General features: G+C 37.7%; 1 protein-coding gene and 1 pseudogene across 7 annotated transcripts in view; both read left to right on the top strand.

The window, feature by feature from the left end:
* KIF3A (kinesin family member 3A) overlaps window positions 1-14989 on the top strand; it is a 94103-nt gene that overhangs the window by 25396 nt on the left and 53718 nt on the right. For all 7 annotated transcript variants that reach the window (XM_027547092.1, XM_027547090.1, XM_027547089.1 and 4 more), the window contains 2 exons: window positions 263-407; window positions 516-600. In XM_027547092.1, the coding sequence (XP_027402893.1) occupies window positions 263-407; window positions 516-600 (230 nt within the window). The remainder of the gene's footprint in view (window positions 1-262; window positions 408-515; window positions 601-14989) is intronic.
* On the top strand, window positions 9931-11368 carry LOC113895652 (annotated as a pseudogene).

Raw genomic sequence — 14989 nt, 5'->3', positions numbered from 1 at the left:
TTAACAAACATAAATTTCTTAGGATTAGCTAAAATGTTCGATTTTACATTTATCTCATTGGCTCTAGAACTTCAACAGTACTGTGCTCGTGTGCTACACAGTTCATGCTGTAATTGCTGATAATAAAGGAGAAATTTATATTAGAATAAACTTTAAATCCAGGGTAGAAATTGCATCACAGTGTCAAAAGAATTAATTTTAAGAGCTATTGTTCTGTAGCATCAGACTCTACAAAGTGATTGATTCTCTTCATTGTTTTCAGGGACTATTTTTGCATATGGACAAACTGGAACTGGGAAAACGTTTACCATGGAAGGTGTTCGAGCTGTTCCTGAACTTAGAGGAATCATTCCAAATTCCTTTGCTCACATATTTGGTCATATTGCAAAAGCAGAGGGTGATACGAGGTAAAATAATTATTTTCTAATATCGAGAAGTACAAACATAAGATGTACAACCTTTATAAACACGTTTTTAAAACTGTTCTAATAAATATTTCACTGTTTTCTTTACAGATTTTTGGTTCGAGTGTCTTATTTGGAAATATATAATGAAGAAGTTCGTGACCTTTTGGGCAAGGATCAGACACAGAGGTTAGAGGTAAGGATAATTGAAATTGGAGTACTTTCCAGAGCAAGAGAATGTGTACTGAATTAAGTTCTTTTTTGAACAAAAGGTACTCTTAATATTTTATTATTTTTGACCAGGAAACTTGGTAACATGCTTCAAAAATACAACTATTTTAAACACTTATGCATTGAAAAGTGTTGGTTCCTACCCTATTTCTCCCCACCCTAAGATAACCACTTTCGGTATCCTTTCAGTGTTATTTATGTAAATACAAATATAATTTTAGTTTTACTTTAAATGTAGCACCCTATATACATTGATCTGCACCTTTTTTTAAACTAAAATTTTTATTGAGATAAATTCACATGCAATTGTAAGAAATAATACAGAGGATTACCCTTTACACAGTTTTCCCCAGAGATAACATTTTACAAAGCTATAATGCAATATCATAATCATGATATTGATCTTGATATAATCCACAGATATAATCTGTTTGAATCCATTGTTCAAATGCCCCAGTTTTTCTTGTAGTCATTTGTATTGTATACTGTTTTATCACATGTGTAGATGATTATATCCACTACTGCAACAAGGTACTAAATTGTTCCATATAAAAGATGCCCTTTTATAACCATATCCACCTCTCTGGTGACTACTCCCTTCTGTCCCCATCCCTAACCCCGACAACCCTAATCTGTTTTCCTGGGTTATGGTTTTGTCATTTCAAAAGTGTTACGTTGTAACTTTTTGGAATTGGCTTTTGTGACTTTGTATAACTCCCTAGAGATTCATCCAACTTGTTGCATGTATCAGTTACTCATTCCTTTTTATGTCTGAGTAATATTGCCTGGTGTGTTTAACCATTCACCTGCTGAAGGACAGCCATTCACCTGCTACGTACAGTTTGGGGCTGTTAGGAGTAAAGCTGCTATGAACATCCATGCATAGATTTTTATGCAAACATAAGTTTTCATTCTCTGGTGTGAATGCCCAAGATAACTCCAGAATTTAAAGTCAGAAGTTGTGGGCTTTTTTTTTTAATTTAATGAATGAATTGATTTTTGGCTGCGCTAGGTCTTCGTTGCTGTGCATGGACTTTCTCTAACTGTGGCAGGTGGGAGCTACTCTCTGTTGCTGTGTGTGGGGTTCTCACTGTGGTGGCTTCTCTCGTTGCAGAGGACGGGTTCTGGGGTGCCTGGGCTCAGTAGCTGCAGCTCAGGGGCTTGGTGGTTGCAGCTTGTGGGCTGTAGTGCCTGGGCTCCGTAGTTGCGGCACATGGGCTTAGTTGCTCTGTGGCATGTGGAGTCTGCCTGGACCAGGGATCAAGCCCACGTCCCCTGCATTGGCACGCGGACTCTTTACTAAGTTTTTACAGTGTCAGAAATGTAGGTATTAATACAAATTATGAATGTTGTCACAGATATTTGTGCTTTTAATCTTTCTTTCACCTGAAGGAAAAACCAGACTTTGTGATTGAGAAACTCTGGTTTGTATACTTTTGGGTAATATATTGGCACTACTGTAATCCTACATCTTAGAGAAAGGGAATGTGAGATTATATACATAACTATCAGATAATCACAGAAATTGTGGATTGGTTCATTAATAGCTGATTCACATTCAGTATTTTTTCTTTTTTTCCCTCAAACTTTAATTTTGTGTTGGGGTATAGCCAATTAACAATGTTGTGGTAGCTTCAGGTGAACAGCGAAGGGACTCAGGCTCCATTCTTCCTCAAATCATTATTTTTTAAATTGAGATGTAATTTACATCCGTAATATTCGTCCTTTTAAAGTGTACAATTTAGTGACTCTTTGTATATTCAGAAAGTTATGCAAGCATCACTACTATCTAATTCTAGAACATTTTCATTATTCCTGAGGAAACTCCATGCCCATTAGGTGTCACTCTGCATTCCTCTTCTCCCTCCTGGTAACCAGTAACTTTCTGTCTCTATGAATTTGCCTATTCTGGACATTTCATTTAAATGAAGTCACACAATTGTGGTCTTTTGTGTCTGGCTTCTTTCACTTTTTATGATGTTTTCAAGATCCATTCATGTTGTAGCATGAATCAGTATTTCATTTTTCCTTTTAACATCTTGTAAAAGTTTTTGTATGAATACAAGCATACCTCAAGTTATAGTGCTTCACTTTATTATATTTGTTGATACTGTTTTTTTTTTTTTTAACAAATGAAGGTTTGTGGCAACCCTGCATGGAACAAGTCTGTGCAGCTCTATATTTCCAACAGTATTTGCTTAATTAATTCATGTGTCTGTGTCACATTTTGGTAATTCTTGCAGTATTTTAAACTTTCCACCAGCAAAAAGATTATGACTGACTGAAGGCTCAGATGATGGTTAACATTTCTTTTAGCAATAAAATATTTTTAAATTAAGGTACAAACATGTTTTAAACATAATGCTATTGTACATTTATAGTCTATGGATGGTATAATGTAAATATAACTTTTATATCCACTGAGGAAACAAAAATTCATGGTACTCTTTATTGTGGTAGTCTGGAACTGAACCTGCAGTATCTTTGAACTGTATATTTTTAAAGTTCTCTTGGTTATGTATCAACGAATGCAGTCATTAGATAATGTGGTAATTCTACTTTTAGATCCTGCCAGACTGTTTCCCACAGTGGCTGTACCATTTTACGTTCCTATCAGTAATGTATGAGGAGTCCAGTTTTTCCATATCCTTATTGACACTTGTTATTGTCATTTATTACAGCCATTTTAGTGGGTATGAAGTGTTATCTCATTTGTGGAGTCCAGTTTTTCCATATCCTCATCAAGACTTGTTATTGTCATTTTTTATAGCGATTTTAGTATAAAGTGGTATCTCATTTGTGGGCTTGATTTCCATTTCCCTGATGGCTAATGACATTGAACATCTTTTTACACCATCTGTGTGTCTTCTTTGGAGAAATTTCAGTTCAGATCCATTGTTCATTTTTAATTGGCTCTTAATTTTTTTATTAAATATTAATAATTTTTTATATGGAGCTTCCCTGGTGACTCAGTGACAAAGAATCCACCTGCCAATGCAGGAGGTGTGGGTTAGATTCTTGGGTCAGGAAGATCCCTTGGAGCAGGAAATGGCAGCCCACCCCAGTATTGTTGCTTGGGAATTCCCATGGATAGAGGAGCCTGGAGGGCAATGGTTTGTGTGGGTCGCAAAAGAGTTGGACATGACTTAGTGACTAAACAATTCTTTATATGTTCTAAGTGCAAGCTTGTTAACAGATAATAGGAATTTACAAAAATATTCTCTTACGGATTGTCTTTTTACGTTTTAGATGGTGTCCTTTTGGAGCATAAAAGTTTAAAATTTTGATCATATTTGCTTTATCTACATTTAGTTTTGTTTCTTGTGTTTTTTGGTGTTGTATCTAAGAAATCATTGCTTCATCCAAGGTCACAAAGATTTATGCCTTTGTTATCTTCCTAAGAGTTTTATAGTTATTTAGGTCTTTGGTTCGTTTTGAGTTAATTTTTTATATGCCTTGTGAGTTAGAGGATCAGCTTCACTCTTGCATACAGATATCCGGTTGTCTCAGCACCATTTTAATTTTTTTTGTAACTGCGCGATGTGTGGGGTCTTAGCTCCCCAACCGGGGATCCATCCCACGCCCCCTGAGGTGGAAGTGCAGAATCTTTTTTTTTGGAAGTGCAGAATCTTAACCACTAGACCGCCAGGAAAGTCCTTCAGCACCATTTATTGAAAAGACTTTTCCCCCCTCATTGTACTTTGCTTTTTTTTTTTTTTTCAAATTGAGCAATGAATTGTGACAGTCTTTCCATGTAAGTAAAGAGAAATGCTTCTTCATTTTTTTGTCTTTTTTTCCCCTTTCTGCCTCATAGTATCTTTAGTATGGACATAACTTTTAGTTTGCTTAGCCACCCCGCTATTGATAAACAGTTGGGTTGTTTAAAATCTTTTGCTCTTACAAACAGTTCTGTACCAAATAACCTTGTAATTATACCATTTCATATATGTGCAGGCTTGTCTGAGGATAGATTCCTGAAACAGGATTGCTGAATCGAGTGGTAGATGACTAGTAATTATTGCCAAATATATTAAAATTGTGGTGTATAAGACAAAAGGTTAGCCTTTAAAATATTGGAATTTTGATTGGAATTGTATTGTCAATAATTAGAGAATAATGTGTTTAGAATAACAATAGAATAGAATGTAGAATCGTGGCAGCCTCTATTGTAGAACAGTGTGGAGTATACTGAGAATAACAGTAGAATAATAGAATAACTATTATTAAGACGCTCTTATAATGCAGCAATAGGCATTTAGTGTAGTAAATGATGGTAGCAGTACATATTTTATTTCATTTAACCTTTCAGCAGTTCAATTTTGTTAATGTAAAAAAATGAAACCTAGAGGAATTTCCTGACTTGCTTGGGTAAGGTAAATGGATTAAGGATTAAAGGGTGATTTCTGAGGTTTTAACACCTTAGCTTGAATATTGGCTCTGATCTCTTAAGCAGGTTACTTACCCTCTATGAGCCTTAGGTTTGCCACATGAACATGGAAATAATAATAGTATCTACTTTATAGGATTATTGCCAAAGATAACAAAGATTATTGCTTGACACATAATAAAATATTTAATAAATTTCAGCTTTTTAAAAAAAAATTTACTATATGAACTGAACTTTTGGAGCAATATGTTACAGGCTTAGGTGTTAATATTATTTGAATTTGTTGGACCTTATTGAAGACTTAATCCATAATGATGTATAGACAACAAATATACAGATAAGTTTCTTTTTTCTGGTCATCTTTGGTTTTGATGGATCCCTTAATTCTATGCTTTTTACCTTTTAAATGTTTGTTATTTGTACAGATTATTAGAATAAAAACCATTTGGAAAGAACATTTCCATTTTTATAATAGTAATTATAGATCACATTTATTCTCAGAAACAGTCTTATCAGTGTTTCTCAAGTACAGTAGAACCAGTGTTCCTTTTTTATAACATATATTTTATAATGCCCCTTTGATTATCCTGAAATAAAATTCATAGATGATAAAATCTATCTACACACATAATTTTAAAGATATCAATGTACTGTCCAATTATAATTTACTTTTAAAAAGTACTGGTATTTCAATATATAATATAAATGCTTACATGTGATCATACTCAATGACATATATAAATAGAGGCATATTTAAATCATTATGACTGCAATACCCACAAATGCAGACTGTTACAAGTATGTTGAATTGGTAATCTAAACACCTTGTTTGGTGTTACTCAATGACACGATCCTTTACAGTAGTATCTAGCTCTTGGCAGAGTTCTGAGGAAAATAAAGTAGTTCTTTCCTCAGTTTTCCTGCATTCCTATATTATTATTACCAAGGGAAAGCACTTTGTCTTTATATGTAGAGTAGAGTTAGGATCTAAATTTAGATAATTAAATTAATAAGTTGTTTTTTTCACCCATCTGACTATCTGGTAGGACATTCAAAGTTGCATGGGACCATTCATGATTGTGACCATCCTACCTACTTCAGGGTGTTCAATATCCCAGTCTCCTGCCTGCAAATACTAATAGTTTCCTTAACTGAACCAGAAACTCCCCCTCAAGTTTCTAAAACAGTCTGGTCAGGGGAGTAGCTGCCTTCATTGAGATCTATTGTTTTGGTGTCACAAGCTATTTGTTATACAAATTAAATTTCTTTGTTTTTATGATGAAAATTCTTTGCTAGAATTACCATCCAATTTTTAAGAGCTTTCATAAACAACTAGTAGTCATAGACAGTAATATATAACACTCACATTCACATGCCTCACTTCTAGATGAACTTGCCAGCTCTGACAGCCTCTTGACTGAATTTAAACTGTTAGTTTCTATGAGTGTCTAAGACTACATTTAAGTTACCAGGACTCTAACAAAGGTAAAGACCAGGGTCCTCTAATGAGGATCAGTGTCAGGGGTGTCTCTGAGAATGATTAATCCTTTCATTTCCTTTCTCTCCTTATGGTGGGGTCTCCTCCCAAATCAGGTCCAGGATCCCCTAATGAGGGGGGAAACCAGAGAGGAAACAGAATTCACACTCATGTACAGAGACTCCCAAGATAAAAGTCAAGTTCATTTTGATGCAATGCCATAGAAACCTTTACATAAGGAATTTTATCCCATTTTCTTTCCCTTTTACAAAACAGTTCTAGTTGAATGTAGGTGTTATAGTCTACAGACAATTGAGGGGTCATTGTTCATCAGAGCCTAAAGAATACTGGGGCCATGTGGTGTTACAGTTAAAATCATTGTCTTTCTTTTCATGGGAGTACAACTTAAGATCTTCCAGGTTTGCAAAATATACCTTAGGGAACTACAAGATGGAACATAGCTTTCATTACCCATTGTTCTTTCACATGACTGATGTTACCAGAAACAGACTAGCAGATCCGTGTCTGGAGTCTTCTCAGGGTCAGTTACCTGGCATGAGAATAGGGGTGCAGATGAGCCTTGCTGTAACAGGGAGTTTCTCGATTACTGCTCAGGTGGTGCTGGACAACGAAGGGACTCTTTGATCTGGAAAGGAAAGTCCAATTAAAGTGGTAGTGTGCTCAAAACCAGGTGACAGAGTCCTACACCTCCCCCCCTCCCCAAAGTAAAATTCCAGTCAGGGCAGCCCACTAGGGAAGAATGCCCTGGACATGAGTGGTTGCACCACTTACTAGAGATCTCTTACAGACCAGGACCAGAACCTTGTTTCCTTTACCAGGGCATTGAAAACACTGCAGGCCATTGATGCCATTAGTGGTAAACACTTGGGGTGTCCCTGAGACAGAAGTGCTCAGGCACCAGGTGGACAAGATCTGAGTGCCACTGTCAGTCGGGGGTTGATGTACAGTGGATGAGATGCCTCTCAAGATGGCTGTGCCTTCATGGTCACCAAAATTGTTACTGAATCAAACTTAGATCTGCTTGCCTATCACACAGCAAGGCCAATCTATTGACAGGGGTTTGTGTTGAGGGAAAGTGCAGTGTTTTATTGCATGGTGCCAAGCAAGGAGAACGAACAACTCATGCTCAAAAGGCACAAACTCCCTAATGACTGTTTTTTGGGGAAGGTTTTTTTTAATTTGGCTGCCTGGGGTCCTAGTTGTGGCATGTGGGATCTTCTTTGCAGCGCACAGACTCTCTGGTTGCTGAACTTGGGCTTAGCTGCCCCGCGGCATGTGGGATCTTAGTTCCTTTACCAGGGATCAAACTCATGTCACCTGCATTGCAGGGCATATTCATAACCACTGGACCACTAGGGAAGTCCTCAGGAAAGGGTTTTTAAAGGCAACATTTGGGTTGAGGGTTGCAGGGTGCTTCACTTTCTTCTGATTGGTTGGTGGTAAGTTAACAGGATGACGTTTTAGGAATCTTAATCATTAACCCTAGTTTAGTCCAGTCTGGGGTCTAGTGCTTGTGGTCAGCATGTAGTCGTCATCGTCAAGCTGGATAGGGGTCTTAGTTTCTGCAGAACAGTTGTAAGATGTGCATGAGATTGTTGAATATATTCCTCGAGGAGGAACTAGGACTCTGATTATAGATGAACTATTGTTTCAACTACAAAGAGCAATTTCTTGGCTTTTTCTTTGATTTTGTATTCCTTCCCTTCCTTAATTAGTGACTGCTTGACTCTGCTCTTTGGAATTCAGAAAAGGCTTAGCAGACTACATCCTTTGTGTACAAACAAGAAAGGAACATGGAGTGGCTTTTGTACATGGGAGGGTCCCACAGGGTTCTGTCTTTTTCAACTTTTTTCTTTTATATTGGAGTGTGGTTGATTTACAGTGTTGTGTTAGTTTCAGGTGTAGTAGTGTAGTAGTAGTGAAGTTGCCCAGTCATGTCCGACTCTTTGCGACCCTGTGGACTGTAGCCTCCCAGGCTTCTCTGTCCATGGGATTCTCCAGGCAAGAATGCTAGAATGGGTTGCCATTTCCTTCTCCAAACAGCAAAGTAATTAGTTGTACATGTATCTATTCTTTTTCAAGTTATCTTTCCATTTAGCTTATTACAGAATGTTGAGTAGAGCTCCCTGGGTCCTTGTTGGTTATCTGTTTTAAATATATTAGTGGGTATGTGTCAGTCTGAAACATTTAATTTATCCTTTCCACCCCGCCCCCCAGCTTTTCCATTTTGGTAACCATAAGTTTGTTTTTGAAGTCTGAGAGTCTCTTTCTGTTTTGTAAATACATTCATCTGTACCTTTTTTTCCTTTTTTTTTTTTAATTTTATAATATTCTGCATGTAAGCAAATGTATTTGTCTTTCTCTGACTTACTCAACTTAGTGTGATAATCTCTGGTTTCATCCATGTTGCTGCAAATGGCACTTCATTTTTTTTAACAGCTGAATAATTTTCCATTGTACAAGTGTACCACATCTTTTTTAATCCATTCCTCTGTTGATGGACATTCAGGTTGCTTCCATGTCTTGGCAGTTGTAAAAGTGCTGCAGTGAACAATGGAGTGCATATATCTTCTCAAGTGCCCAGGAGTGGGACTGCTGGATCATATGGTAGTTTTTTTCTTCTTCCGTTTACTTATTTGGCTGTGCTGGGTCTTTATTGCTGTGTGCGGGCTTTCTCTAGTTGCAGTGGGCAGGCTTCTCATTGCAGTGCTTTCTCTTGTTGTGGAGTATGGGCTCTAGGGTACATGGACTTTATTAGTTGTGGCGCTCAGGCCTAGTTGCCCCACAGCATATGGATTCTTCCCAGACCAGGGATCAAACCTGTGTCCGCTCTGGGAGGTGGATTCTCAACCACTGGACCACCAAGAAGTCCCATATGGTAGTTCTGTATTAGTTCTTTAAGGAATCTCCATACTGTTCTCCATAGTGGCTGTACCAATTTACTTCTCCACGAACAGTGTACAAGGGGGTTGCCTTTTCTCCATGCCCTCACCAGCATTTGTTATTTGTCGACTTTTTGATGATGGCCATTCTGAGGATGTGAGGTGATATTTCATTGTAGTTTTGATTTGCATTTCTTTAATGTTGGATATCTTTCAATGTACTTCTTGGCCATCTGTGAGTCTTCTTTGGAAAAATATCTATTTAGGCCTTTGCCCATTTTTTTATTGGATTGCTAATTTTTTTGTTACTGAGCTGCATGAGCTGTTTGTATATTTTGGAGGTTAATGCCTTGTTGGTGGCATACTTTGTAAATACCTTCTCCCTTTCTGTGGATAGTCTATTTGTTTCGTTTATGGTTTCCTTTGCTATGCAAAAGCTTTTACATTTAATTAGGTTCCATTTGTTTGTTTTTGTTTTCATTTTCATTACTCTGGGAGGTGGATTGAAAAAGATCTCTCGAGCTCCTGTTACTAGCCTCGAGGTTCTCGCGAGATCCGCCTCCTCAATACCAAGCGCCTGTGTCTGGCAGAGCCGGTGTGAGACGAAGAGACAATCCTTCCCAGCCGCCAGGATAATCAAGAGTTTTGGCCGGACCTTCGAGCACACACCGAGATAGTGAGGAGCCAGACGAAAAGCACAGACTATGGCGCTGAAACGGATTAATAAGGAACTTAGTGATTTGGCCCGTGACCCTCCAGCACAATGTTCTGCAGGTCCAGTTGGGGATGACATGTTTCATTGGCAAGCCACAATTATGGGACCTAATGACAGCCCATATCAAGGCGGTGTATTCTTTTTGACAATTCATTTTCCTACAGACTACCCCTTCAAACCACCTAAGGTTGCATTTACAACAAGAATTTATCATCCAAATATTAACAGTAATGGCAGCATTTGTCTCGATATTCTAAGATCACAGTGGTCTCCTGCTTTAACTATTTCTAAAGTTCTTTTATCCATTTGTTCACTGCTATGTGATCCAAACCCAGATGACCCCCTAGTGCCAGAGATTGCACGGATCTATAAAACAGAGATAAGTACAACAGAATATCTCGGGAATGGACTCAGAAGTATGCCATGTGATGCTACCTTAAAGTCAGAATAACCTGCATTATAGCTGGAATAAACTTTAAATTACTGTTCCTTTTTTGATTTTCTTATCCGGCTGCTCCCCTATCAGACCTCATCTTTTTTAATTTTATTTTTTGTTTACCTCCCTCCATTCATTCACATGCTCATCTGAGAAGACTTAAGTTCTTCCAGCTTTGGACAATAACTGCTTTTAGAAACTGTAAAGTAGTTACAAGAGAACAGTTGCCCAAGATTCAGAATTTAAAAAAAAAAATGGAGCATGTGTATTATGTGGCCAGTGTCTTCACTCTAACTTGGTTATGAGACTAAAACCATTCCTCACTGCTCTAACATGCTGAAGAATCATCTGAGAGGGAGGGAGATGGATGCTGAGTTGTCACATCAAAGGAAGCAGCATTATTCTAGCAGCATCCATTCTTGTTTAAGCCTTCCACTGTTAGAGATTTGAGGTTACATGATATACTTTATGCTCATAACTGATATGGCTGGAGAATTGGTATTGAATTTATAGCATCAGCAGAACAGAAAATGTGATGTATTTTATGCATGTCAATAAAGGAATGACCTGTTCTTGTTCTACAGAGAATGGAAATTGGAAGTCAAACACCCTTTGTATTCCAAAATAGGGTCTCAAAACATTTTGTAACTTTCATTTAAATTGTTAGGAGGCTTGGAGCTATTAGTTAATCTATCTTCCAATACACTGTTTAATATAGCACTGAATAAATGATGCAAGTTGTCAATGGATGAGTGATCAACTAATAGCTCTGCTAGTAATTGATTTATTTTTCTTCAATAAAGTTGCATAAACCAGTGAGTTAGCTGCCTGGATTAATCAGTATGGGAAACAATCTTTTGTAAACGCAAAGCTGTTTTTTGTATATACTGTTGGGATTTGCCTCATTGTTTGACATCAAAGATGATGTAAAGTTCAAGAGAGTGAATATTTTGCCATGTTCAGTTAAAAATGCGCAGTCTGTTACAGGTTGACACATTGGTTGACCTGATTTATGCAGAATTAATAAGCTATTCAGATAGTGTAGCTTTAGTATGCTGCACATGATACTGGCAGCCTGGGAGTTCATAGATGGACTTGGGACCCAGCAGATTTGAAACATGTATATGGAGTTTAAGAAATTTATTTTCCAGGTGCAACCCCCATCTAACTAAATTTTTTCTTTACCTTGTACGCTTGACAGCTGAAAAGACCATAACATGGGAGTAATAATGGGTCAAAATTTACAAAATAAAGTACTCTTTTGGTGTGGGAGTTGTCATGAGGCTATGTTGAAGTGACTTTAACCATGTGGGATATTGAGTTTTTTAATGGATTGAATATCCATTAAAATGGATTTGTTCAGCCATTTACATTAATGAGCATTTAAATGCAACAGATACCATTTCAGGTGACTTAACGTGAATGAATAAAAGTCAATGCTATTGGGAAAAAAAAAAAAAAAAAGATCTCTCTGTGATTTTTGTCAGAGTGTTCTGCCTATGTTTTCCTCTAAGAGTTTTAAAATATTTAGCCTTAACATTTAGGTCTTTAATCCATTTGGGGTTTATATTTTTGTGTATAGTGATAGGGAGTGTTCTAGTTTCATTTATTTAATGTAGTTGTCCAGTTTTCCCAACATCACTTATTGAAGAGACGGTCTTTCCCCCATTGTATATTTCTGCCTCTTTTGTCGTAAATTGCGTGACCATAGGTACGTGGGTTTGGTCTGTTCCTGTTTTCTCATTCTTCCTGGTTCAGTCTTGGAAGGTTGTGCCTATCTAAGAATTTGTCCACTTCTTCCAGGTTGTCCCATTTTATTGGCATATGGTTGCTTATAGTAGTCTCTTATGATCCTTTGTATTTCTGTGGTATCCATTGTAATTAATCCTTTCACTTCTAATTTTACTGATTTGAGCTCTCTTTTTCTTGCTGAGTCCAGGTAAAGGTTTATTAATTTTGTTTACCTTCTCAAAGAACCACCTTTTAGTTTTATTGACCTGTTGTTATCCTTGTCTCCATTTCACTTACTTCTGCTCTGATCTTTATGATTTCTTTCCTTCTGCTGACTTGGGGTTTTGTTTTTTCTTTTTTTTCTAATTGCTTTAGGTACAAGGTTAGGTTGTTTATTTGAGATTTTTCTTGTTTCCTGAGGTAAGATTGTATTGCTGTAGATTTCCCTATTAGAGCTGCTTTCATTTCATGCCATAGCTTTTGGATATTCTTGCTTTCGTGTTCATTTGTCTCTAGGTATTTTTTGATTTCCTGTTTGGTTTCTTCAGTGATCCATTGGTTGTTTAGTAGCATATTGTTTAGCCTCCAAGTATTTGTATTTTTTACAGTTTTTTTTTTCTTGTATTGATTTCTAATCTCATAGCATTGTGGTCAGAAAAATGCTTAATATGATTTCAATTTTGTTAAATTTACCGAGGCTTGTTTTGTGACCCAGTATGTATGTGACAGAGTTTTGCCAAGAAAATGCACTGGTTATAACAAACACCCTCTTCCAACAACACAAGAGAAGACTCTACACATGGACATCACCAGATGGTCAACACCGAAATCAGATTGATTATATTCTTTGCAGCCAAAGATGGAGAAGCTTTATACAGTCAACAAAAACAAGACTGGGAGCAGACTGTGGCTCAGATCATGAACTCCTTATTGCCAAATTCAGACTTAAATTGAAGAAAGTAGGGAAAACCACTAGACCATTCAGGTATGACCTAAATCAAATCCCTTATGATTATACAGTGGAAGTGAGAAATAGATTTAAGGGCCTAGCTCTGATATAGAGTGCCTGATGAACTATGGACTGAGATTCATGACATTGTACAGGAGACAGGGATCAAGACCATCCCCATGGAAAAGAAATGCAAAAAAGCAAAATGGCTGTCTGGGGAGGCCTTACAAATAGCTGTGAAAAGAAGAGAAGCAAAAAGCAAAGGAAAAAAGGAAAGATATAAGCATCTGAATGCAGAGTTCCAAAGAATAGCAAGAAGAGATAAGAAAGCCTTCCTCAGTGATCAGTGCAAAGAAATAGAGGAAAACAACAGAATGGGAAAGACTAGAGATCTCTTCAAGAAAATTAGAGATACCAAGGGAACATTTCATGCAAAAATGGGCTCGATAAAGGACAGAAATGGTATGGACCTAACAGAAGCAGAAAATATTAAGAAGAGGTGGCAAGAATACACAGAAGAACTGCACAAAAAAGAGCTTCACGACCCAGATAGTCACGATGGTGTGATCACTGACCTAGAGCCAGACATCCTGGCATGTGAAGTCAAGTGGGCCTTAGAAAGCATCACTACGAACAAAGCTAGTGGAGGCGATGGCATTCCAGTTGAGCTGTTCCAAATCCTGAAAGATGATGCTGTGAAAGTGCTGCACTCAATATGCCAGCAAATTTGGAAAACTCACCAGTGGCCACAGGACTGGAAAAGGTCAGTTTTCATTCCAATCCCAAAGAAAGGCAATGCCAAAGAATGCTCAAACTACCACACAATTGCACTCATCTCACACGCTAGTAAAGTAATGCTCATAATTCTCCAAGCCAGGCTTCAGCAATATATGAACCGTGAACTTCCTGATGTTCAAGCTGCTTTTAGAAAAGGCAGAGGAACCAGAGATAAAATTGCCAACATCCGCTGGATCATGGAAAAAGCAAGAGAGTTCCAGAAAAACATCTACTTCTGCTTTATTGACTATGCCAAAGCCTTTGACTGTGTGGATCACAATCAACTGTGGAAAATTCTGAAAGAGATGGGAATACCAGACCACCTGACCTGTCTCTTGAGAAATCTGTATGCAGGTCAGGAAGCAACAGTTAGAACTGGACATGGAACAACAGACTGGTTCCAAATAGGAAAAGGAGTACGTCAAGGCTGTATATTGTCACCCTGCTTACTTAACTTACATGCAGAGTACATCATGAGAAATGCTGGTCTGGAAGAAACACAAGCTGGAATCAAGATTGCCGGGAGAAATATCAACAACCTCAGATATGCAGATGACACCACCCTTATGGCCGAAAGTGAAGAGGAACTAAAAAGCCTCTTGATGAAAGTGAAAGAGGAGAGTGAAAAAGTTGGCTTAAAGCTCAACATTCAGAAAACGAAGATCATGGCATCCGGTCCCATCACAGATGGGGAAACAGTGGAAACAGTGTCAGACTTTATTTTTCTGGGCTCCAAAATTCACTGAAGATGCTGATTGCAGCCATTAAAAGACACTTCTTCCTTGGAAGGAAAGTTATGACCAACCTAGATAGCATATTCAAAAGCAGAGACATTACCTTGCCAACAAAGGTCGGTCTAGTCAAGGCTATGGTTTTTCCTGTGGTCATGTATGGATGTGAGAGTTGGACTGTGAAGAAGGCTGAGCGCCGAAGAATTGATGCTTTTGAAGTGTGGTGTTGGAGAAGACTCTTAGTCCCT

The sequence above is a fragment of the Bos indicus x Bos taurus genome, chromosome 7 (genome assembly GCF_003369695.1).
Source record: "Bos indicus x Bos taurus breed Angus x Brahman F1 hybrid chromosome 7, Bos_hybrid_MaternalHap_v2.0, whole genome shotgun sequence".
Classification (NCBI taxonomy): domain Eukaryota; kingdom Metazoa; phylum Chordata; class Mammalia; order Artiodactyla; family Bovidae; genus Bos; species Bos indicus x Bos taurus.
The sequence above is the reverse complement of the archived record's forward strand: the minus strand, read 5'-3'. Positions and strand labels throughout refer to the sequence as shown.